The following is a 26,609-nucleotide window of genomic DNA, read 5'->3' as shown; positions in this document are numbered from 1 at the left end:
AGCCATTAACATAGCGTTTCCAGGAAAAAAAAAAAAAAAAGAGGCATTCAAAGAAAAGAACACGGTCCCTACAGTCAAACATGGCGGAGGTTCCCTGATGTTTTGGGGTTGCTTTGCTGCCTCTTGCACTGGACTGCTGTGTGTGCATGGCATTATGAAGTCTGAAGACTACCAACAAATTTTGCAGCATAATGTAGGGCCCAGTGTGAGAAAGCTGGGTCTCCCTCAGAGGTCATGGGTCTTCCACCAGGACAATGACCCAAAACACACTTCAAAAGGCACTAGAAAATGGTTTGAGAGAAAGCAATGGAGACTACTAAAGTGGCCAGCAATGAGTCCAGACCTGAATTCCATAGAACACCTGAGGAGAGATCTCAAAATGGCAGTTTGGAGAAGGCACCCTTCACATCTCAGGGGCCTGGAGCAGTTTGCCAAACAAGAATGCTCTAAAATTCCAGCAGAGCCTTGTAAGAAACTCATTGATGGTTACCGGAAGCGGTTGTTCGCAGTTATTTTGGCTAAAGGTTGTGCAACCAAGTATTAGGTTAAGGGTGCTAATACTTTTGTCTGGCCCATTTTTGGAGTTTTGTGTGAAATGATCAATGATTTGATATTTGTTTCATTCCCTTGTGTTTTTTAATTGCAAGCAAAATAAATGAAGATAATAATACCAAAGAATTTGTGATTGCAATCATTTTCAAGAAGAAACTGAGTATTATCCGACAGAATTGCAGGGGTGCCAATATTTTTGGCCAGCATTGTAGGCTTTACAAATTCCACTGTCCACATTTTAAGGGGTTCTACAGGAATAGAAGAGAGAAAAAAACCTCTCAATAGTAAATCATACTTGTTTTGCAAAGGAGGTAGTAGCTGTACTACATGAACACTGCCGTCATCTTGTAAGACCGACATATACTTGTCCTAGAAAGATAATTAAACAGGAGTTTGTGAGAATATACACTGGGACTCTCCGCTGCTGTGACCAAAAGATGACACTACATGGTATAGATTATCTATAGGACACAGCAGTGGACATTCGTAGCGCACATTTTATTGCATTTATGCACTGAGGTTTGATGCATAGATTGCGGTTAGTATTATCCTAGATTAGTCGGTTCGTGTTGTACGTATTGCAAAAAAAAAAAAAAAAAAATGAAAAAACCTCTAACGGAAGGCAGAGTTTTTTTGCATGTCTAACTCAGAAATGACATCTTTTTATAGAACAGGAGCAAAGAGCTTAAAAAAAATACATTTTTTTTTTTTAGCAAAAATCAACAAGCCACATTCATATATAGATGAAAAGTATTGAAGATAAGTGGAATCTACATCTAAAGCAATTTTTAACATTACACAAAAATAACCGTATAAACGGATTATTCATCAATAGCTGCCAACTAGTCTGCTGCTGCCAAAAGTGTGGAAGGAATACCAGACCATATATGATATAACTAGTGATGGGTGAATGGTAAAACATTCTGGTTCAAATTCTGTTTGCTGAATACTTTCTATTTGTGTATTTGTCACGAATAGCAAACCTAATGTAAGTCAATGGGAAAATCAAATAATTTCCAAGTGGACTTTGGAGGCCGGTTTGTGAGGGCTATAAAAATGCTGCAATGGATGGAAAGTGCTGAAACTGAATGGGAACAGCATGAGAAAGATGCCTGGATGCATTTCTGACTCACATTTGGTTTCTGGGAATAATGTTGTCAGAGTATTACGGTGAGTAAAGCAGGAAAATTACACTTGGCGAGTTTCCCGTCGCTGTTGCACTGCTTCTGGGTCCGATCATTAAAGTTCATGAATATGCACTGCTCACCCTCTGTGATAGTATCTGCGATTGGTTGTTGTCCTGCTTTCCCCATCTACCCTCTGTGCCAGCGTCTGTTTAGTTGCCCTCACACTGTCTGGGTCCCTGAAGTGGAGTGTAAAAATAAATAATTGGAAAAAATGATGTAGAGTCCCCCATATTTTGATACCCAGTGCAGATAAAGCAGACAGCTGGAGGCTGTAGCGGTTTGCATACGTAAAGCACCAAAACACTTTTGTTTTTTTTTTTGTAACTTCTGTGTTCAGGACGAACATTGAACCTAAAAGTTTGGGTCTGCCGAATTCTAATCGATAGTGTTAGCGGCAGCTCCTTTTCTGCACCAAATACTGAGCAGTGCACCATCGCTGAATAAATAGTCACAAAAAAAAATAAAAAACTCTCAAGGTAAAAAGGTTAAATTATTACAAAGAAACTCTACTCAAACAAGAACCTAATAATGGACACACATTTCAATTTCAGATTGGCGTCTTCCTAAAGGCCATACCCAGTGGTCAATTGGTAAGTCTTGAGGAACAGTGGGATTAAATCAATTAGGAATATTAAAATTGTTTGTCCAATTAAAGAGGAAATCCTACAAACAAAATGTATCCCTAACCCTAGGATGGGGGGCAATTTCCTGATAATTGACGTCTGACCATTGGCACTCCAAGCAGTACTATCCATCTTGAATGAAGACAACTCGTATGCTCAAACTCGGATTTATTTATGGTCTATCAGACTTATGAAGAAACAGAATTTTTTATTTTTTTTTTAAACTTAAGGGGGCTTTACACGCTACGATATCGCTAATGCGAAATCGTTGGGGTCACGGAATTTGTGATGCACATCCGGCCGCTGTAGCGATGTCCTTGCGTGTGACACCTATGAGCGATTTTGCATCGTCGCAAAAACGTGCAAAATCGCTCATCGGTGACATGGGGGGCCATTCTCAATTATCGTTATTGCAGCAGTAATGAAGTTGTTCCTCATTCCTGCGGCAGCACACATCGCTCCGTGTGACACCGCAGTAACGAGGAACCTCTCCTTACCTGCCTCCCCGGCCAATATACGGAAGGAAGGAGGTGGGCGGGATGTTACGTCCCGCTCATCTCCGCCCCTCCACTTCTATTGGGCGGCGGTTCAGTGACGCTGCAGTGACGTCGCTGTGACGCTGAACGAACCGCCCCCTTAGAAAGGAGGCGGATCGCCGGTCACAGCGACGTCGCAGGGAAGGTAAGTACGTGTGACGGGTCTGGGCGATGTTGTGCGGCACGGGCAGCGATTTGCCCGTGTCGCACAACAGATGGGGGCGGATACCCACGCTAGCGATATCGGTACCGATATCGCAGCGTGTAAAGCGGCCTTAACACAACAAGGAATTTTATAAAATATAGAAATAAGCATTATTTATTCCTTGAATCCCCTGCCACTTCGACGGCCTCGCAGTACCAGAAGTGATGACGCCCTATACATTAAAGGGAACCTGTCAGGAGTGATATGCACCCAGAACCACGAGCAGTTCTGGGTGCATATTGCTAATCTCTGCCTAACTGTCCCTGTATACACTAGCCTAGATAAAGAGATGATCTTTTATCTTATGCTAATGAGTGTGGGGACTAGTCCCAAGGGCGTTTGTTCCCTTAGCTAGTCGGCCCACATAGCATGCTAGCACGCCCTTGTGGCCGTACTAACATACTAATGAATACGCAGCGCCGCCGCATATACCTCACTGTTCATGGCGGCCGGAGGTGGATGCGCTCTGCACATAATCCGGAGTCCTCAGCACTTCTGGTGATGCGCACTGTACCTCACTGAAGCTTACACCCGGCATCAGTTTAGGGCCCATGATCGGACGTCCCGGGGACTCCGGTTCATGGGCAGTGTGCATCCATCCTCCGCCGGCCACCGTGAACAGTGAGGTATGTGCGGTGTCGCTGTGTATTCATTAGTATGTTAGTACGCCCACAGGGGTGTGCTAGCATGTTATGTGGGCCAACTAGCTAAGGGGAGAAATGCCCTTGGGACTAGTCCCCACGCTCATTAGCAGATAAAACACGTTCTTAAGAAATACTTTTTCTAAAGCTCTCTATCTATGCTACTAGATCCAGGGACGGTTAGGCAGGGATTAGCAATATACACCCAAAACTGCTCGTGGTTCTGGGTGCATATTGCCCCTGAAAGGTTCCCTTTAACAGCCTGATCAGTGGCCTCTTTGGTCACACTTCACACTTCATCTACTAAATTCCTTCAGTCCGGGTGCCCATATGGACCACTAGGGAGGCCAGGAACTAAGGCGATAAGCAATGTTTGTATATTTATGTTTAAAACCACCATTAAGCAAATTTAAAAAAAAAAAAAGAAGAGGAAAACCCCTTCACATGTAAACCTTATTCCCTACAAATACTTCTGCATAGAAGCCTATTATTTAGGTCACGTTCTTGTCTCGTCTAAATGCTGTGCAATCTCTGCTGAGCTTTTTTGTGCAGAAAATATGCTGTGTTGAACAGTTCAAGCAAAATGGATGTGGTTTCATGACAACTCAGGCCCACTGCACATATATAGACACTGTAGAACAATACATTTTTCTTCACAATAGGCATCTATGGGAGCTTAAAAAAATGCATGTAAAAACGTAATTGCATAATTAAACCCAGGATTTCAGAATTTATGTACAAAAAAAACATTGAAAATAATTATACTTCAAATCTGCACTAAAAATGCATTAATAAGGGTGAAACGTAGCAAATAAAAAAAAGTGCAGCAAGAATCAGAGCAGACTGCTGCTTCATGATACCATTTATGAAATCTAACGTGCCAAAACCAACAGTAATATCCTACTCCAAAGCACACTGCCTACAGTGAAGCATGGTGGAGACAGTATCCTTATGTGGGCCTGTATGAGTTACTAGTGTTGGGGAGTGGCATCTCATTCATGGTATCATGACTCTGCAAATATACTGCTCTATAATGAAAGAAGATGCTACCATCACTCCGTGCCTTTGGTAGACGTGCAATTCTGCCACATAATAGTTCAAAACACATACATGTTGCATTTTTGAGGAAAGAAAGAACAGGGTCAAATTGATTCAGTGTCCAAGTATGTCTCCTGCTCTGTACCAAACAAACGTTTATGGGGAATTATGACGCGCTAAGTTGATCATCCCTCTCCATCCAGCATTAAAACTTTAAAGAAGTCGTTGTTGAAGAATAAAAAGATGGATGTTGTAATATGTTGCCAACTTGTTCATTCCATGCTTTGACTTGGTGCTGTCCTTAAAAATCATGGCAGTCATAGAAAATACTAGATGTAGTTTTTGCTGTAGGGTGTATTCATTTTTGCAATGACTAATTTGTGTAAAAAAATCAAAGATTTTTGCAACATAAGTTATATTACACTGGTCAACACAAAAAAATCATCAAAGGTAATATATGTCTGTTTTATGGAGTTTGATATGATGATTCCAAAAATATGCTTAGTTTTTCTCTATCACATACATTTTCTAAGATGGAAGTATTTTTGTTATTACATTATTTCTGCATTTTCAATGTATGCTGGGCCCCTCATGTGATATGCTCAAGTTGTTCAAATGGTCTTTGTGACTGGCTGAATATGAGGAAAGTGGCTATGCCATTTGCTGTTCCCATGATTTGGAGACAACCCAAGAATCATAGTAAAGACTGCTACCTTTGTTTTGTCAAACTGAAGGGCTTTTCTACAAAAGAACAACCATAAGATTAATTACCCTGAACTTGAATCAGTTCCACATGATGGTACCTTGCCAGTTCCTGTCCCACCGTTGTCTGGATTGGATGAAAATGAAGTAGAATATGAAGACTATGGAGATGAAGCTACTGGAGAAGACATGGAAACCTCAAGTCAAGATAAGTATGTACCTGATGAAGCAGCCACAACGCTTTACTCCACATGAATTAAATGATCTCAGAGACCTTTCCTTGTCAAAAGATAAAGCTGAACTTGCATGTAGGTTAAAACAGAAGAATCTTCTTCATAATGATGTCAAAGTGTGTTATTACTGAAACAGAAGTAACACTAACAATTTTTCACAGTTGATGGACCAATGGTGTACTGTAACAATGCGCATGGCCTTTTTGAAGAACTGAATCAAGAGTATTTTGTAGCAGATTGGCGATTGTTTATTAATTCATCCCAGGGACGTTTGACAGCAGTGTTGCTTCACAATGGAAATATAAAACAATCAATCCCTATTTCTCACTCATGTCATCTAAAGGAAAGTTATGAAAATCTGTGATTGTTTTGGATGCTATACAATATAAGCATCATCAATGGAATATCTGTGGAGAGTTGAAAGTTATTGGTCTGCTAATGGGAATGCAAGGAGTTTTCACAAAATATTGTTGCCTCGTGTTTATGGGACAGTAGAAATACAGTAGAGCATTATGTTTGCTGTGATTGGGGATAGAGAAACATCTATACTCCAGGTAGAGAATGTTCAGCATAATCCTTTAGTTGCTCCAACAAAAATCTTTCTTCCTCCACTACATATAAAGTTGGGATTGATTATAAACTTTGTGAAAGCCAAAGACAAATTCACAAGGGTTCCAGCACATTTCACCAGCAAATCTGAAGGAAGGGGTATTTGTTGGTCCTCAGATCCGAGAGCTTATGAGAGATGATGTGTTTGAAGGAACTCTACATGATAAGTAATTGAGATCTTGGAAAAGCTTTAAGTGGATCTATGAAAACATCTTCGGAAACAAATAAATCTGCAGAATATGCTGAATGTGTTGAGGAACTGCTAAATGCATACCAGTGTCTTGGATGTCGCATGTCTCTGAAAATGCACTTTTTGCATTCACATTTAGATTTCTTTACTCAAAATCTTGGTGATGTAAGCGATGAACAAAGCGAGCGGTTTCACCAGGACATTAAAGTAATGGAACACCACTACCAGGGTTTTTGGACTCAATGATGGCAGATTACTGCTAGATGTTATATAGGGACAACCCTGAAAAATCTTATCAGTGACAGTCTAATGTCAGCACTTTTCATTTCTGCTCATATTTTGATTCCTATTTTGCATGTGAAATTATTTTGGTTCAATAAAAACTTTTGTAAGGGGAAGCATTTTTTTTCTGATATGTAGATTACTGTCATCAGTATATTTCCTATACCTTATAATAATGATGCTGCTCTATAGAAACTATACGTGCTACAGAAAAAATATATTCAGTTTTAAAATCAGGACAAAAAGATGATTCAGAAAAGTTCAAAGTCACCTGCGATGATTACAAAAAATATATTTTTTCGTATACCTGTTTTATTAACCTTACTTTCATGTTCTGGATTGATACGGTTTTCTATGAAACCCAGCCTTGCCAAAATTCTGTAAATTGCTCATGTTCAGTGAGATATTGGCTAAAATCTGACTTTTCAAAGAGGGTGTACACACAGAATATATATGACAGACAAGACAGACAGACAGACAGACAGACAGACAGACAGACAGACAGACAGACAGACAGACAGACAGACAGACAGACAGACAGACAATTATATATATATATATATATATATATATATATATATATATATATATATATATATATATATATATATATATATATATATATATATATATATATATATATATATATATATATATATATATATATATATACACACACACATACATACACACACACATACATACATATACACACTACTCACAAAAAGTTTGGGATATTTGGCTTTCGGGTGACATTTCTTTAGAATGTCAACAGTTCACTCTGCAGTGATTTTATCATTAAGCTGGGTTCACACATAGCGACAGCGACGTCGCTGTTACATCACCATTTTCTGTGACGTAACAGCGACCTTGTAAGTCGCTGTTATGATCGCTGCTTAGCTTGTCAAACACAGCGACGCAGCAGCGATCATAACGTCGCTACATGTGCAGAGAGCAGGGAGCCGCACACACTGCTTAGCGCTAGCTCCTTGCTCTCCTAGCTACAGTACACATCGGGTTAATTAACCCGATGTGTACTGAAGCTACATGTGCAGAGAGCAGGGAGCCGGCACTGGCAGCGTGAGAGCGGCAGAGGCTGGTAACAAAGGTAAATATCGGGTAACCACCTTGGTTACCCGATGTTTACCCTGGTTACAGCTTACCGCAGCTGCCAGATGCCGGCTCCTGCTCTCTTCATTTCGTCGCTCTCTCGCTGTCACACACAGCAAACTGTGCGTCACAGCGGGAGAGCAACAATAAAAAATACACGAACCAGGGCTGTGTGTAACGAGCAGCGATCTCACAGCAGGAGCCAGATCGCTGCTCAGTGTCACACACAGCGAGATCGCTAATGAGGTCACTGCTGCGTCACAAAAACCGTGACTCAGCAGCGATCTCGCTGTGTGTGAAGCACCCCTTAAAGTAGGACATTTAAGTAAAAGCATGCATTTCCTCATCCGAAACAATTCATTGAAACAAAAGTCAACAGTGGTGGGTGTAAAAAATGTCAATGTCTCAATAACATGTCATGTGGCCTTGAGCATCAATTACAGGTTGACAATGAAATCTCCTGCTGATCACAAGTGGAGTTATTGTCTGCGGAGGCATGGCATCCCACTCTTCTTGAAGGGCAGCCCTCAGGTTATTGAGGTGCTGCGGTTATGAGCCTCTATTCGGCAACTCAGCTGATCCCATATATTTTCTATGGGATTCAGGTCTGGAGAAAGTGCAAACCACTCTACTTGAGGTATCCCAGTCTCCAGCAGCCATTCCCTAATGATGTGATCTCTAAGAGCTGGAGCATTGTTATCCATGAAAATGAAATTAGGCTTGTGCTGTTCATGCAGAGGCACAAGGACTGGATTAATGATGTATTGACTAGACATACCTGCCCACACTAATATCACCACCACCAAAGGCTCGTCTGGTGACAACAGTGGCTGATGCATAGCGCTCTCCTTGAGTTCTCCCACATCGCTGGCAGTCATCAGTTCTGCTCAGCGTGAATTGACTTTCATCAGTGAACAGCACTGAGGCCAATTAGTCTTTCGTCCAACAAGATTATGACGCCTGTGCAGGGTGATGTGGTCAGGTACCCTTGAAGGTCATCCAGCACACAAACTATGCTGATGTAGACGATTTTGAATGGTCTGACGTGACACTTGGGTGCCTCTCACCTCCCTTAAATGTTCCTGGAGTTGTCTTGCATTCAACACATGGTTACGAAGGGCACTGTAAACAATGAAGCAGTCATCAGTGTGGGATGTTGCCAAAGGCCGTCCACTTCTATATGCCTTTCTGTGACTCTTCCATTCTCTCTGCATTTGTTTCAACATGCTAAACATGCTGATGACACTCAAAGCTCAGTGGCCACTTCCACCTGATAACATTGTGCTTGAAACATCGCAATGGTGAGGTGCGGTTGATCAATTGCTAGGTGTCGTCTTTGTCTCATGATAGCAAAATACATAGCATGATGGAGGACTATAAATACCAATTTTAGTTAAACCCCAAAATTTATTGGACGATTCTTGGATGAAACGCCTGTTGTGAATTTAGGCATTAAGCTCCATGTCCGAGAGCAAGTTGTGCAAAAAGTAGTGAAACACTGAACAGTTGGACATGTGTATTCAAAAGTTTAGAGAAGGTCACATTAACTTCACCTGAAAAGATTAGAGGGCATTTTGGGATTAACTTGAAATGTTACCTGAAAGCCAAATATCCCTAACTTTTGTGAGTAAGGCACATACACACACATATACATATATATATATATATATATATATATATATATATATATATATATATATATATATATATATATATATATATATACACACACATATATATGTATGAACAACAATAAGGCAGAGTCCAGCAATAACGTGAGCAGTCCAGGATGCTGTTAAAGAAAATTTTTCCTTCTTTTTATTCATAAATTCATTAAAATATAATGGACCAAGCAATTCAGAACAGCATTATCGCAGGAAAATAACGCAGAAATTTTTTTATTTTTTTTTAACAGCATCCTGGACTGCTCACGTTATTGCTGGACTCTGCCTTGTTGTTGTTCACATTTGTATGGATGGACTCCTGCGTCCTGAACCGGGCACAACGGAGTTAACCAGGTTAGCTGAGGATCCAGGTGATTCACAGGAGTGAGCTGGTCTACATTGTTGGACACACATATATATATATATACTAGAAGGTGGCCCGATTCTACGCATCGGGTATTCTAGAATTTACGTATTGTGTAGTTCATGTATGATTTTTGTTATATATATATATATATAGATGTTGTTGTGTGTAGTTACCAAGTGTTTGTGTAGGGGCTGTACATGTTCTGGGTGTTGTCTGGGTGTGATGGGGGGTGAGAGCGGTGTTGTTTGTGTGTTGCGTTGTTTGTGGAGCGCTGTGTGTCTGTAGCGTTGTGTGTGTGTTGCGCGGTTTGTGTGTGTGTGGTGTGTTTTGGGGGGAGGTATGTTTTGTGCAATGTGTGTGTTGTGCGGTATGTGCGTATATTTGTGTGTGCCGCGGTGTTTGTGTGTTGGGTGTTGTGTGTGTGTGTGTGTGTGTGTGTGTGTGTGTGTGTGTGTGTGTGTGTTGGGGGGAGGTGCGCACTCCCAAACGTGCTCCATCCCCCATGCAGCGCACTCCTCATCGTGCTCTATCCACCATGCAGCGCACTCCCCATCGTGCTCCATCCTCTATGCTGCGCACCCCCCATCGTGCTCCATCTCCCATGCTGCGCACTCCCCTATGTGCTCCATCCCCCATGCAGCGCACTCCCCATCGTGCTCCATCCCCTATGCTGCGCACCCTCCATCGTGCTCCATCTCCCATGCTGCGCACTCCCAAACGTGCTCCACCCGCCATGCTGCGCACTCCCAAACGTGCTCCATCCCCCATGCTGCGAACTCCCTATCGTGCTCCATCCCCGATGCTGCGCAGCCCCCCATCGTGCTCCATCCCCCATGCTGCACCAGCATCAGCCTCTCTGCCCCCAGCATCAGCCTCTCTCCTCCCAGCATCAGCCTCTCTCCTCCCAGCATCAGCCTCTCTCCTCCCAGCATCAGCCTCTCTCCTCCCAGCATCAGCCTCTCTCCTCCCAGCATCAGCCTCTCTCCTCCCAGCATCAGCCTCTCTCATCCTAGCATCAGCCTCTCTCCACCCAGCATCAGCCTCTCCTCTCTGTCCCCAGCATCAGCCTCTCTCCTCCCAGCCTTCCCCAGCATCAGCCTCTCTCCTCCCAGCCTCCCTCCTCCCACCCTCCCCCAGCATCAGCCTCCCTCTCCCAGCCTCCCCCAGCATCAGCCTCCCCCAGCATCAGCCTCTCTTCTCTCAGCCTACCTCTCCCAGCCTCCCTCCTCCCAGCCTCCCTCAGCATCAGCCTCCCTCTCCCAGCCTCACCAAGCATCAGCCTCCACCAGCATCAGCCTCTCTCCTTCCAGCCTCCCCCAGCATCAGCCTCCACCAGCATCAGCCTCTCTCCTTCCAGCCTCCTCCAGCATCAGCCTCCCTCTCCCAGCCTCCCCCAGGATCAGCCTCTCTCCTTCCAGCCTCCCCCAGCATCAGCCCCTCTCCTTCCAGCCTCCCCCAGCATCAGCCTCCCTCTCCCAGCCTTCCCCAGGATCAGCCTCTCTCCTCCCAGCCTCCGTCCTCCCAGCCTTCCCCAGCATCAGCTTTCCCCTCCCAGCCTCCCTCAGCATCAGCCTTCCCCTCCCAGCCTCCCTCATCATCAGCCTTCCCCAGCATCATCCTCTTTACTCCCAGCCTCAGCCTCTCTCCTTCCAGCCTCCCCCAGCATCAGCCTCTCTCCTTCCAGCCTTCCTCAGCATCAGCCTCCCTTTCCAGCCTTCCTCAGCATCAGCCTCCCTTTCCCAGCCTTCCCCAGGATCAGCCTCTCTCCTCCCAGCCTCCTTCCTCCCAGCCTCCCCCTCTCAGCCTCCCTCAGCATCAGCCTTCCCCTCCCAGTCTCCCCCAGCATCAGCGTCCCCTTCCCAGCCTTCCCCAAGATCAGCCTCTCTGCTCCGTGCCTCCTCCAGCACGCCGTGCTCCTCTGCCGACACTCACACACCCGACCGATCGCATCCACTCACACACACCCGACCGATCGCATCCACTCACACACACCCGATCGCATCCACTCACACACACCCGATCGCATCCACTCACACACACCCGATCGCATCCACTCACACACACCCGATCGCATACACTCACAGACACTGACGATATCGCACTTACGCGCTCACAGTCACAACATCCGGAGATACCACATGCTTCTGGCCATGTGATCCTCCGACAGGTCCTGGAAGATCACAACAGCACAGTATCGAGGCCGAGAAGCAAGCGATATCTCCGGATGCTGTGAGTGTGTGGATGCGATGTGTGTGTGAGGTGTGTGTGAGAGTGAGTGTGACCTGATGTGTGTGTGAGGTGTGTGTGAGAGTGAGTGTGATCTGATGTGTGTGTATGTGTGTGTGTGTGCTGTTATGTGTGTGCCGCTGCAGGACCTTGATGTGCTGGTAACTATGCGAGCATGGTTACCAACGTATCCCGTCCCCCGCTCGCACGGGAGCCCACACCAGCATACGGCGGCGGCGTACGCTGATGTGGGCTCCCGTTGGTGGGGGGGGGGGGTCACCTGGGATTCGTAGCTCCGTGACCGTGTCAGTTCGGTGAATGCGCGGGGGGGGGGGGCGGTTTGCGGGGCCAGAGCTAGCGTGCATTGCGTGAGGGGGGCGGGGCGTGGCCGAGTTGCCAATCCCTGCAGGGTGCCGGGGCGAGAGGCCAATCTGTGGGGGGGTGGAGCCTGGGCGAGCGGCTGGCCAATCCGTGTGAGGGCGCAGCCTGGGCGAGCGGCCAATCAGTGTGGGGGGGCGGGGCCATGGCGAGCCCAGCGGCCAATCAGCTTTGTGTCACCGTAATGACACTGTCACCGTGACACAATGTCACCGTGACACAATTTTGGAGCATGACAGACAGACAGACAGACAGAATAAGGCAATTATATATATAGATATATATATATATATATTGTACATACACACATACACACACCGTATTTTTCATTTTATGAAGACGCACCGGATTATAAGACACACCCCAAATTTGGAGGGAAAAAAAAAGGTAAAATAAAAAATATGAGGTCTGTTTAGAATCTGGTGGTGTCTTACCAGGGAGGGGGGGCTGCAGAAGAGCAGGGGTCACAGGAGGAAGGGGCGGTACTAGAGTACTGCAAGTAGTATAGAGGGGGGCCCAGATACTCACTTCGGGTGCTGCTCTGTGCGGGGCCGGTGTCGCTCTGCTCTGTGTGGGGCCGGCGATGCCGCTCAGCGCAGGGCCGGCGACGCCGCTCTGCTCTGTTGGTTGGTTAGCTGGTGATGGAGCAACCGAGCGCCAAGCAGAACAGAGCAGCCATGCACTGAGCAGCCGAGCAGGATGGAGCAGCCATGCACAGAGCAGAACGGAGTGGCTCCAAACAGAACAGAGCGGCGCTGCCCGATGCACAGAACAGCGTCGCACAGACCAGCAATGCCGGCAGCACAGTGTATTGCTCGGAGCATCTCCCTGCCTCCTTTGACCCCTCTGCACAACTATCCGGGTAAGCTACATTCGGACTTTAAGACACACCCCTCATTTTCCTCCCAAAGTTTTGGGAGGAAAAATGCGTCTTATAATCCGAAAAATACGGTATGTATCTGTCATGGAGTGTGATGGGATAAAAAGGGACTGGCCCTCAGGGTGCCCTAGCTGTCTCCAATCCCAGAGATACCTCTAGTGGTGAAGATGTCTGAGCCGCCTTTCTTACTCTGCTCCTGGAAAGCCCTAATCTTATACCCCCACTCCCCCAACCCAGGGGAAGTCCAGGACAGGAGTGGAGGAACCCACAGAAATACACAAATGGGGAAATCAAAAACTATCACACAGCTAGCACACACAGAGATAAGACAATACGTGATAAGGAGGAAATAAACAGCAGAGAGGAAATTACCAAACTACGAGAGGATTTCCACAGCACACCAAGCAGAATGTAATAATTCACCAGCAACTAGAACACAGCAGCACAGGGACCGGTTTAGCAAAATCTATAGTCGGCATGGGAAGACAGGCTACACCATTTTAAAAAGGCGGGGGGTAACTGTGATAGGTCTCCCACAAGACGTGATCCAAGAGGTAAGTAGCAGGCTAGCAGAGATTAACTCCTGCAAGTCTAATCACTAATTAATCCCTAATGAGCACAAAGTTGGTCAATGCCTGAGCCTGTCTATGAAACACAGAAGCATTAGAGAAGGCATAGTGTGGAGTGTCATTCTGCAGGGTCAACAGTGTCAGATGCCTAAATGACACTCGGTGAGTTTAGAGCCAAACACCGTGTGACAGTATCACAACATTGTTGTGCTACTACAAGTGATGAAAAGCTTTTTCCACATTTCAAGCAGTTTTGCATCAGAAAACTGAGTTAAACCCTTACAGGGAACCTGTCACCAGATTTGGCGACTATAAGCTGCAGCCACCACAAGTGAGCCCTTATATACAGCATTCTAGAATACTGTATATAAGAGCCCAGGCTGCTTGTTAGAATGTAAAAAACACCTATTATACTCACCCAGGGGGACGGTCCCAGTCCAATGGGTGTCACTGCTCTCCGGTCCAGCGCCTCCTCTCTGCTGCAATTGCAGTCCTCCTCCTACCCAGCCCAGCATGGATGACGTGTCCTACATCATCCACACAAGGTCGGCATTGCAGTCCTGCGCTGGCTCACTTTGATCTGCCCTACTCAGGGCAGATAGAATTATTTTAGTGCGCATGCATGGACGGTCCTTCACCTTCCCACGTGCTTGCGCATTACAGTACTTTGATCTGCTCTGAACAGGATAAATCAAAGAGCGCCTGCGTTGGAGCGCAATGCCGGCCGGTGTGGATGACGTAGGACACGTCATCCATGCTGGGCTGGGTAGAAGGACAGCAATCGCAGCAGAGAGGAGGCTCTGGACTAGACAGCAGCAATACCCATCAGACCGAACCGTCCCCCTGGGGGAGTATGATAAAAGTGATTTTTATGCTCTACACAGCAGCCTGGGCTCTTATACACAGTATTCTGGAATGCTGTATATAAGAGCTCAGTGGTTGTGGCCACAGGTTATAGTGGCCAAATCTGGTGACAGGTTCCCTTTAAGGGCTCACCCCTTTTTCATTTTTTTGCACTTTGCTTTTTCCTTCACCTTCTTCCTGAAGTCATAACTTTTTTTTCTTCTGAAAAAGCCATGAGATCTTGAATTTTTGTGGGACTAGTTGTAGTTTCTGAATGGCACATTCCATCTTTCCATTTTATCAGTTTTACTAACATTGGTGGTGACTTTGTTTTTTTTTAAATTAGTAAAAAAAAAAAAAATTTAAATAAAATAGTACCTTGAGTAGCCATTTTCCAAAATCAGTGACATTCGTCGAGGGAGTTGTTTTTTTTCTGTGTTGACCTGATGAGTTGATAGTATACTTGTGCAGACACGATGTGTTAATCACTTCTTATTGCATTTCTTTGTGGATCGGGTGAATTAATTTTATATTTAGAAAGATTGGACTTTCCTGGACAAAGCGGAAGACAGATTAAAGGGGTTGTCCAGTCTAAATCCACAAGTCTGCAGTCGCTCCATGTGTCACTATGTGTCTACAGACTTATGAATCCTCACATCGTACGTACTGTGCGCTGTAAGGCTATGTGCCCACGCTACAGGATTTATCGCGGATTTTGCCGCGGATTTAGCGCGGATTTGCCGAAAATCTGCAGCAGCAGCACTTCCAAGCCATTTCAATGGCATTTTGGAAATGCTGTGCCCATGCTGCGGATTTTTCCGCTGCGGATTTTGCCGCGGATTTTGATGCGGAACAAACTGCAGCATGTCAATTGTTTGGTGCAGATTTGGTGCGGATTTTCTGTTTTGAATGGGGAAAAAAAAAAAATAAAATCCGCATCAAAATCCGCGTCAAATCCGCGTCAAATCCGCGTCAAATCCGCAGCTATGTGAAGGTGCGGATTCCGGGGGAAAGCTGCGGATTTTGAGGCACAAAAATCCGCAGGTACATTCTACCGTGGACACATAGCCTTAGGAGTCTCTGGTGTCAAAGCCGGAAACGCCTGTCACATAGCCGCTAGTATGTGATATGCAGACTCCTGGACAGAATCCAATTAGAGGGGTGCAGTCTCACTCAATACACTTGCATTGTGTAAGGCCATGCCTTTCTAGCCAGATTCTGTCCGAGTGTATACATATCCCACACTTGGGTCCATTTGACCGCCAATCGTGGCTCTTACATCGGCTAATCCTCACAGTGCATATGATGTTAGGGTTCACAAGTCCGCAGTCACAAAGAGTGACACATAGAGGGACTGCAAACGTGTGGATTTAGACCGTACAACCCCTTTAAGGAACCATGGGTCTCCCCAGCCTGAGAATACCAGCCCCCAGCTGTCGGGCTTTATCATGACTGGGTATCAAAATTGGGGGGGACCGCATGCCGTTTTTTTTTTTTTAATTATTTAAATTTTAAAAAAGTTGCATGTGGTTCCTCCTATTTTGATACACAGTCAAGATAAGTGCACAGCTGGTGTCTGGAGCTATAAGCTATATCGGTGCTGGGTATCATAATACGGGGTAATCCTACGACAAATATTTATTTATTTTTACTGTACCTTAGGGACCCGCAGACCGCGCCTATGATTGGCTGCAGGCTGACCCTGCCACACAGGCTGGGGGTGCGTCTAACTGCAACCAATCACAGACGCTAGGACGGCCAGTGGGCAGGGAAAGCAGTGCATATACAATGAAGGCAATGAGCAGCCCTGGAAGTGAATGGGGGGCCGCGGGAGCACAGTACAGCCGCGCCGAAGACTCGGTAAGTATGAAGTGCTTCCTTTATTCTTATTTTTTTTATTTTTCCTTTTCTTTTTTGTTCCCAAAGTTGACAGATCAACACCCGGAATCCAGAGCCTGGCATTCGGGTAAATTTGAAACTGTGTGGATCCAGACTTTTAGGCCTAGGACACACGGCGAGAAAAATGAAGCGAGTACAATGCGATAGATTAAAAAAAAAAAATATATCGCATTTCACTTGGACCAATATTACTTCATGGGGCTGCTCCCATGAGTGATTCTTTTCTCAGCCCTAACCGGACCGAGAAAACAGTCGCAGCATGCTGCGGGTGGAATGCGATTTTGTTCCACTCGAACCCATTCAAGTCTATGGGACGAGAGAAACATCGCATTGCTCTCGCATTACACCGGTATAACGTGAGAGAAGTGCGATTCTCGCATCAGCCGGCAACAGAGGAGATAGGTAGATAAATCCCTCCCTCCCCTCCGCAGCACTGGCAGCCCCCTCAGCACCTGAGCAGTGTGTCATGCGAGCACTCACACTAATCATCGTGTGGCCTCAGCCTTAGGCTGGGACCACACGGGGCACTACTGTGATGCTAGCATGACACTCGGCCCGTGCTGGCAGCACAGCAGGAGCCGAGTGTCATGCTAGTATCCCTGCGACTGCGGTCCGACCGTGCGAGCGGACCTCAGCTGTGGGGGGCGGCCCGGGTCTCAGGAGGGACAGGCTGGCACTGAGGAGGGGTGGGCCAGCGCTGAGGAGGTGCGGGCTGGCACGGAGGAAGGGAGGGATTTCTCTCCCTCTGTCCTCCGTAGCTGGCTACTGCGATTCTCACTCTGCACGCACGGTACACCGGAGTACCGCGAGTGCAGTGCGATTTTTCTTTCGCCCCATTCACTTGAATGGGTGCGAGAGTAAAGAGTCTCGCATTACAGTGGCAGCATGCTCTGATTGTTTTCTCGGTCCGATTACGGCTAAGAAAATAAATCGCTCATGTGCGCTGACACACAGGCTAATATTGGTCCGAGTGGAATGCGATGTTTTATTGCACTCCACTCGTATTCGATTTTCTGTGGCTTAGGCCTTACAGTCCGGGTCTGCCCATCACTAGTCAGAACTGCTGCACCCAGTAACCTAAGTGATACATCATTTGATTCAGAATCTCTTTGCTTACATTATGCTGCTCTCAGATCGGGTAGATTCCCTATAACATTCCAGCTCTCGATACAATGTTAGTGTATGGCAGCTAAAACATTGGCTTACTTTACTTCCTAACTTTATTGCCCAAATCATCTTAATCTTTTCTTTGTTTGTTTTTGAAATGTTAGTAAGTCGGATTAATTTACCCAGGCTTTATACATATAAAAGAATGTCTGGCACTGGGTTCTGCAAAGTATAGAGGATGCTTTATCTTCCTTTTAATCCTTCTAGTAGGCGGACGGCGTTACATCCAAGGTGACATTAGTCACAACAGAACTTTAGGTTAGAACAGGCAAAGTGATGTTACAGTAACAGACAAGCAAACAATAACATACCAATCTTACCAGTAAGTTAGGAAACATGTATATTCACCCCCGCAATGTATATAATAACTATTGCACAGCAGTTATAACAATAACTCTACATAAAGATAATTAAAAATCACAACAGACTTTAATCCCATGAATCAGTAAATGTAATTATGTCTAATTTCATACAGACTTGCAGTGTTTTTTTTTTTACTCTTTAACCTACTTAGACTGACGATAAGTCCTCGAGACATTTAAATACATAATTTTGGAATGTACACAGATTGATTTCGACATAACATAATGAGCGTGCATGGCGGCCTTCTCCGAGCTGGCAGACGGGATTGTCTTTGCAAAATACAAGCCGGCATGACATATGCTACGTTTATTGCAATGAAATGCAACATAATAGGGCTAAAAATACGACGAGCACAAAATCAAGCTCGGGAGTGACTGGGAAGATCTGCCTCAGATGGAGAAAACACAATCTCATCTACTCGTTGTTAGAAAGTATCCATATCGATGGGGCAAATGAGCCTGACTGGTACCAGATGGCATCGTAGGCAAACCAGATTCATTATGCTTCAGCTCAAGGTAAACTTCAAAATTAATTATCACAAGCATCCGTTCCAGGTGTTCGGCGATGCTGGAAGCTGTAAGGGTCTCTGCCGGCTTTTTATGGGTCGTGAAACCATCAGATCAACTCCGCTCTATATCAGTAATTGCTCCTACACCATGTTGGACTCGGGTGCCTGGGGCCAAGACAACCAGAATGGAGTTGGGTTGGGCTGAGGGCCAGATGAGAACTTTAATAAATTTATGAGGTCCATCCTAGAGGTAAACGGATATAACCTGACCCCTATAGCTAGACACTGCGCTTCAACATAAAATGGGAGAGATTTGTAAGTGGCCACATCTCAACAAAGTATAGAAATAAATATGGAGGACAGGATCGGTCATGTAAGAAGAGCGGCTTAAATCCAGCAATCACAGTTTTTAAAAGTGAAGCTGTGCAGTTTTACCAATAGATTGTTCAAGGGGTTGTTCTGGTCGAGAAGGAAAGTCTTTAATCGCTCTATGTGACTGTAGACTACAAAATTCTGCTCACTTTCACGATTCCCTGTGCAGGTGGGCAGTCACGTAACCTGTTGTATGTCATTTGCAGATTTGAGGTTACATGCCAACTAGACTCTTCTCTGCTTCTCAATGTTGTAGTGGAAGAAGTCTAGTCAGCATGTAATCGCAAGAATGCCAATCGCATACACGCGGCCATGTGATTGCCCACTTGCACGGGGATACAGAGGAATCGTTAGGCCGGTGTCACACTTGCGATTGCCTCGCGTGTATCTCGTGAGTTTCGCGGTGCATCACCCGTCACGGACTCACACTCTGCTCACAGGAGCGGGTCAGTTGCATGCATCTCTATGTAGCCGACCCCGCTCCTGTGAGCAGCGTGAGAGTCCGTGACAGGTGATACACCGCGAAACTCGCGCGAGATATACGCGAGGCAATCGCAAGTGTGACACCGGCCTTACAATGTGTTGACCATACAATGTCACAATTAAGCAATAAATTCACGTGACTGAAGACCGCTTAATTTTCTTCTTATTTTAGACAACCCCTTTAATGGCTACTTTGCAGGAAAGCGATGATTCTAATTATACAACCACACAGTCATGAACAGTTAATTGAAAGCCATATCAATCCGCATTTTGGAGCTGTTTTCTTCTGCATTACAGTCTGTAAACCCACCTTTTGGAAAACTCCTCCTCCAAAATACATGCCACTGAAATCTAAGACGTGCCACTCATGGGCAACAAACACGATGTTAAGTCACACATAGGACACCGCACATTATACACATACACACATCTGACATGTGCCAATCCTGCACTAGACACTGGCCTATTACTGAGATAAGAGAAGGCAGTTGGTGCTTATGAGATTCTATGAGAGGAGGAGGGAGGAGCCCGATGTATAGCTCCGCCCCCTCATATCTTGAAAGAATTTCATCAGCACCAACTGCCCTCTCCTATCTCAGTAATGGGAAAGTCTTCCCTGAATACAGAATTAACCTCAAAATTGAGAATTTTGATAATGACTGATCAATTCTGGCAGAGAAAGCAGCAGATTTCTCTAATAAGATACATTACAAGTTGCTTATTTTCATGTGCAAGATTGATTTATGAAATAAAAACTAAAACAATGGTTATGCTTTAAGTACAAAGCACCAACAGCTTGTCTCCTTACATAATGACCTACTATTATGAAATGCACAAAAATGATTTTTTTTCACTCACATTTTAGATTTGGCTATACATCATTGTTTTCCAATTCTTAAAGAAATAATTTATTAAAGACACAAACTAAATAAAAAATATATCTAAATCAAAATGATCTTCGTCTCAGTAAGGTTTGCCCTACAGCAGAGGCATGATCCATACAATAGAGGACTGCTGCCCACTGGTAGAGACTTGTCCTTGGTTTACACCACTCACTGAAAAAGTAATTACCGCATATATGCCGACTTTTTCAGGTCATTTTTTTTATGCTGAAAAAGCCCCCCTCGGCTCATACTTCAGTGAGGGTTATAAGACACACTTTTCCCCCCCAAAACTGGGTGTAAAATGGGGTTGCATTATATAATCCAGATAAAGCTTATCGGGTTGGCGTAGCGAAGCGGGGTCATGGGGCGAAGTATCAGCAATACAGTGGGTTGGGGGTGTTGTGGTGGTGTTGCCGCTCAGGAGGGTAAGTGATACAGGCGGCTCAGTGGTGTTGCAGCGGGCACCATTGAGCCCAGATCTCAGTCTGCGCACATGTTGCTCCCACAGCCATTTTCTTGAAGTCTATTGCGTCAACTGCTGGTGGGCCCAACGGAGCCTGCCGACAGGGTCAATGTGGCCCGTTGCGGCACCCCATGAGCCCCCAGTATCACCGACCCTCCTGAGCCCCGACACTCCTAAGCCCGAAATATTGCCGACCTTCCGTCCTGTGATCCTCCTAAACCATGGACACCCCCGTGCTCCGAGCTCGCAGCTTTGCCGACCCAGCCTCCTGAGCCATTTTACTGCCACCACTGCTCCGCCCTGGTGAGTTAATATAAGACACATTAGGATTATAAGACGGACCCCCATTTTAACATTAAAAATTATTTTTTCCAATTTTCCTTCTCTAGCATACACCCGTTAAATGCCGCTGTCAGAGATTGACAACAGTAATTTAACATGTTAACAGCTGCGTATGGAGCGCAACTCCATCCGCAGCTGTAAGAGGCACATGATGGATGATTAAGGCTACTTTCACACATCAGTTTTTGGCATCAGGCATAATCCGGCGTGTGCCTGACGCAACGGATCCGGCGCAGAATATGTAAAAAACTGATGTGCCTGATCTTTTTTTTACGGATCCGGTATACCTGATCCGTCAAAAAAATGGATCCGGCGCATCCGTTTTTGCATCCGTTTAGTCCATTTTTTGCTGGAACCGTTTTTTTTCAATACATTGGAGCATGCTCAATTTACAAAAATAGATCAGTTTTTGCCGCATTGCGCCGGATCCGGCATTTATAGGCTTCCATTGTAAATCACGCTGTATCGCGCCGATGCGGTTTATTTTCTCAGAGACAAAAAACGTTATAAGAGATGTTCCATCCGGCCGCCGCATTAGCCAATTGCGACGGATCCAGCAAAAGCCGGATGCAACGCAAGGCCATCAGGCACAATCCAGCGCTAATACAAATCAGTGGGGATAAAACTGATCCGGCGCCGAATCAGTTTTATCCGTTATTTTCCAGATTGTGCCTGATGGAAAAAAACTGATGTGTGTAAGTAGTCTAAATCAGCCGACGTGCAGGGTAAGCTGCGGGCTCGGCGCACGAGCCCGCATGAAAAGCAGACAGATGGCGGATGACGGACATAGTACGTTATGGATCGTTAAGGGGTTAAACAAGTAAGATATCATTGATGTTTACTATTGTATAATATTATTAATATTAATATTTAATAAGATAAAGTACCTAAATGAAATAGAGCTGCACAAGGTTTTCTGTGGTGAAGCCTCTTACTCTGGAGAACTATGCAGCTCTATGAATAGCTCTTATGATCTAATTTCCAAGGTATTATTGACATGCGGAGTTACATGGACTTTTCTATTTGTGATTTGTTTCTATAACCTTTCCAGGGCACACAAGGTTGCGCGGTGGAGGCCTCCTAGAAATACTGTGGGAACAGAAATGATTTGGCGTGGGACCCCGGGAGCGTCGCTCTCTATTCTGGTACATGAAGGCTGGATGTGGACTCACCACCATGTTGTAGGCGTCTGGAACCTCAATTTCAAACTGGAATTTCCCACCTTGGTAATAGCTTTCATCTGTAAGACAGAACAAACAGTTTAATGGACGTGCGGCGCTCCGCTGCTTACTGCAAATTCACTAAAAAGCGGGCAATCACCCATATAACGTTCCCATATGAGCATTTCTCTAATGTGTGTGCACAAGGAGCGGATCTCATCATGTACAACTCATCCAGCTTTCTGTTCCACTCACAACTAATTAACCATTGAGCGGCGTCCAGCTCCCAAGACACATCAATCTTTGCCGCTTCAATTAATTAGTGTATCCAAGCGGCAAAATATTAAATTCAGATATATATTTATATTTCTCCATCGCTCGGCTTAGCACGTGCATCATTCTGTAACCAAACTCCGCCGAGAGTAGGAAATAAGCTGCGTTTCATGGCTGATGAGCCATACATAAGCTGGATAACGCTGAAGGAGCGGCGTGTAATAACACAGCAATACCCACAGCGTCCGAGCAAGGGCTTCTGCACACGTCGAGCATTCGTAGGGTTTTGTTTTTGCAGAAAAAAAATCTCATGCATGTTACTTTTTTTGTTCATATCAATTATTTCAGGATTTTTCAACCATTCAAATGCATAAAAGAAAACACAAGTAATAAAAGGTTCAAAAATGGAAATATTGTACGATGCATTTTTCCTGCCAAAAGAGGAGTTTTGGAACAAAATCTGCTGCAAATATTCCACATCTTCATATATCCTAAGGGGATTTGTGCCATGCCTAGACTTTGTTGGATGTTGCTGCCCATTTTGCCATTATATCCATCGCTTAACAGACTGCCCATGAGATGGTGAAGGTTCGAGAACCAACGAATAAGTGAACAAAAAAAAAAAAAACAGAAAATCCGGCGATATGGAGGAAACTCGTGTCATTGACGTAACAAAGCTTCTAATACATCCAAATTGTCAAAGACATCACAAAGTGGTAAAAAAGGCACACCTGGAAACCGACGCGTTTCAGATTATATCTTAATCAACCATGATTAAAGGGATCCTGTCAGGTGCAATATGTACCCAGAACCATGAGTAGTTCTGGTGCATATTGCTAATCCCTGCCTAACTGTCCCTGTAGATCAGGGGTGGGGAACCTTTTTTCTGCCGGGGGCCATTTTGAAATTTCTACCAACCTTCGGGGGCCGCACAAAACTATCAACTTGAAAATTACCCTAATATATTTGGTCAAACAATTAACTCACTGTGGTGGCTGGAGCTTCTACTCTTTGGTGCAGCTGTAATATTAGGCGATGTTGATCTTGTTGCTTTTCACAACTGCTTTTCCAGGTTTGAGTTGGCTGAGACTGCTGTATATACATCACAGGGGAGGGTTGGGAGGAATATAGATCACTGGGGAGGCTGAGGGCATAGACATCACTGGGGGGTACATACATCACTGGGGGATATCTACATCATTGATGGGGAGCACAGACATAGCTGGGGAGCATAAACATTTCTGGGGAGGGCTGGGAGGAATATACATCACTAGGGAAGCAGCAGGGCATAGACGTCACTGGGGGTACATACATCTCTGGGCGGCACAGACTTCACTGGGGGTATATACACACCACTGGGTTGCACAGACATAGCTGGGGGGCACAAACATTGCTGGGGTTATATACATAGTCAAGGGCAGACAGCCCTTGGGGATGCCGAAGGGACAAAGACAGCCCTGGGGGCACAGAGAATGATGGGAGAGGCTGGAGGCACAGACAAACCTGGGGGACGCTGGGGGCACAGATGGCACAGAGACGGATGGGAGAGGCTGAAGGCACAGACAGACCTGGGAGAGGCTCGGGGCACAGATATCACTGGTGATACTGGGGGGTTGGGGCACAGATCACTGGGGAGACTGGGGAGGGGCACAGTGATCACTGGGGAGACTGGGGGGGCACAGATCAATGGGGGAGGGCACAGATCACTGGGGAGACTGGGGGGGGCACAGAGATCAATGGGGAGACTGGGGGGGCACAGAAATCACTGGGGAGACTGGGGGGGGCACAGAAATCACTGGGGAGACTGGGGGGGCACAGAAATCACTGGGGAGACTGGGGGGGCACAGAGATCACTGGGGAGACTGGGGGGGCACAGAGATCACTGGGGAGACTGGGGGGGCATAGAGATCACTGGGGAGTCACAGATCACTGGGGAGACTGGGGGGCACAGATCACTGGGGAGACTGGGTGGGCACAGATCACTGGGAGGGCACAGATCACTGGGGAGACTGGGGGGGTCACAGAACATTGGGGAGAAAGAGGGGCACAGAGCGCTGGGGGGCACAGGCAGACCCGGTGGAGCTTGGAGACAGAGAACTGGGTGAGGCTTGGATCACTGAGCGCTGGAGGTGGTCGCGGGCACGGAGAGCGCTGCCGGCGCGCACAGAGAAGCAGCCGCCGCCGGGTACAGGAAGCCGCTGCCAGGTACAGGAATCCGCCGCCGCCGGGTACAGGGAGCCGCTGCCATCGGGTACAGGGAGCCACCGCCGTAGCCGGGAGAGCATCCGCAACCGGGCACAGGGAGAGCCGCCGGGAACAGGGAGAGCCCCCGCCGAGCACAGAGCGCTGCCCGGCACAGTAAGACCTGGGGGATGATTGGCATTTGGCAGTCAATCCTCTTGTTTGATTGTAGGGCACCTCACACCGACTCCACCTACAAAGTACGTCCTCACGTAGGCAGTACCAGCGTGGTGACTTAGTCTTTCAGGTATAGGAAATGCAGCGTTCAGCATTGAACGCGCTGTGTGGGGTTTTAAAGGGCCAGCCGCCAGCAAGATGCGGCTGCTGCCCCAGCACTGCAGTCACCAGGAATCAGCCCGGGGGCCGTAGAAAAAGTCGTCGCGGGCCGCATACGGCCCGCGGGCTGGAGGTTCCCCACCCCTGCTGTAGATAGTAGCATAGATAAAGAGATCTTTAGAAAAAGCATTTCTAAAGATCCCATATGATATGCTAATGAGTGAAGGGACTAGTCACAGGGGCGTTATTTGACCCTAACTAGTCCACCCTCTTAGCATGTTAGCACGCCCCTGTGGGTGTCCTAACATGCTATTAAATGCCTGGTGTCATCGCATAGACGCGTGTACCTGTGCATTGTCACCGCCGATGATGTCGGGTTTAGGGTCAGTGCATATTATCAGAAGTCCCGGCACGTCTGGTCATGCACACTATGAAGCCAGGTATACGCTTCAGAAAGGTCTTGTGCGCGTGCCCAGAAGTGTCCGGACTTCTTATCATGTGCACTGAGCCTAAATCTAGAGTAGCTGCGGTGACAACAGAAAGGTACGCTCATCAGCCCTGATGATGCTGGCATTGAATAGCATGTTAGTACACCCCTGTGGGCGTACTAAAATGTTAAGAGGACGAACTAGTCGGGGGAACTAACGCCCTTGTGACTAGTCCCCGAGCTCATTTTCATATCATAAAGGATCTTTAGAAATACTTTTTCTAAAGATCCCTTTATCTATGCCGGTGTATACAGGGACAGTTCGGCAGGGATTAGTAATATACACCCAGAACTGCTCATGGTTCTGGGTGCATTTTGCAGCTGACAGGTTCCCTTTAAGGCATGAGCTGAAATGCATCAGATTGCTGGGGTGCCTTTTTTTTACCACTTTTTGATGTCTTTGACTGTTTTGTTTTTTACAATTTGGATTAATTAAAAGTTTTTTTTTATATCAATGACACAAGTTTCCTCCATATCGCCAGATTTTCTCTTATTTTGTTATTGGATTCCCAGCCCAGGCTGGGGCCTGTCCGTGCTGATTGGGGAACTAGGCTGGTGCATGAGCAGCTGATTATTTCATTTATCTCTCAGAATAATTCTGCCACTGATCCAGCACAGATGTTCTCTCTCTAGTTATCACCAATCAGTGAAGCCGGTAGTATGGCATGTGACCCAAGACATTTTTTGACCCCCTTTAATTGTGCCTTAGTCACCCTCAACCTGCTATGTATGGGATTGTAGCAGCTCCATTGTACAGCATGATGAAGCAGATACCGCCGCAATTTGGGGACAAAGAAATGTACCAAGAAACATTGCAAAGGCGTTAATGAGGTTTTCCAATTACTTGATATTGATA

At 46.0% G+C, this 26,609-nt stretch overlaps 1 protein-coding gene across 1 annotated transcript in view; it reads right to left on the bottom strand.

Moving 5' to 3' along the window:
• Positions 1 to 26,609, bottom strand: part of LOC142259433 (NEDD8-conjugating enzyme UBE2F) — a 314,423-nt gene that overhangs the window by 156,667 nt on the left and 131,147 nt on the right. The window contains exon 4 of the mRNA XM_075331845.1: positions 22,489 to 22,556. Coding sequence (XP_075187960.1) covers positions 22,489 to 22,556 — 68 coding nt within the window. The remainder of the gene's footprint in view (positions 1 to 22,488; positions 22,557 to 26,609) is intronic.

The sequence above is a fragment of the Anomaloglossus baeobatrachus genome, assembly GCF_048569485.1.
Source record: "Anomaloglossus baeobatrachus isolate aAnoBae1 chromosome 7 unlocalized genomic scaffold, aAnoBae1.hap1 SUPER_7_unloc_4, whole genome shotgun sequence".
NCBI classification, from domain to species: Eukaryota; Metazoa; Chordata; class Amphibia; order Anura; family Aromobatidae; genus Anomaloglossus; species Anomaloglossus baeobatrachus.
Note: the sequence above shows the minus strand (reverse complement) of the source record. Positions and strands in the feature narration are given on the sequence as shown.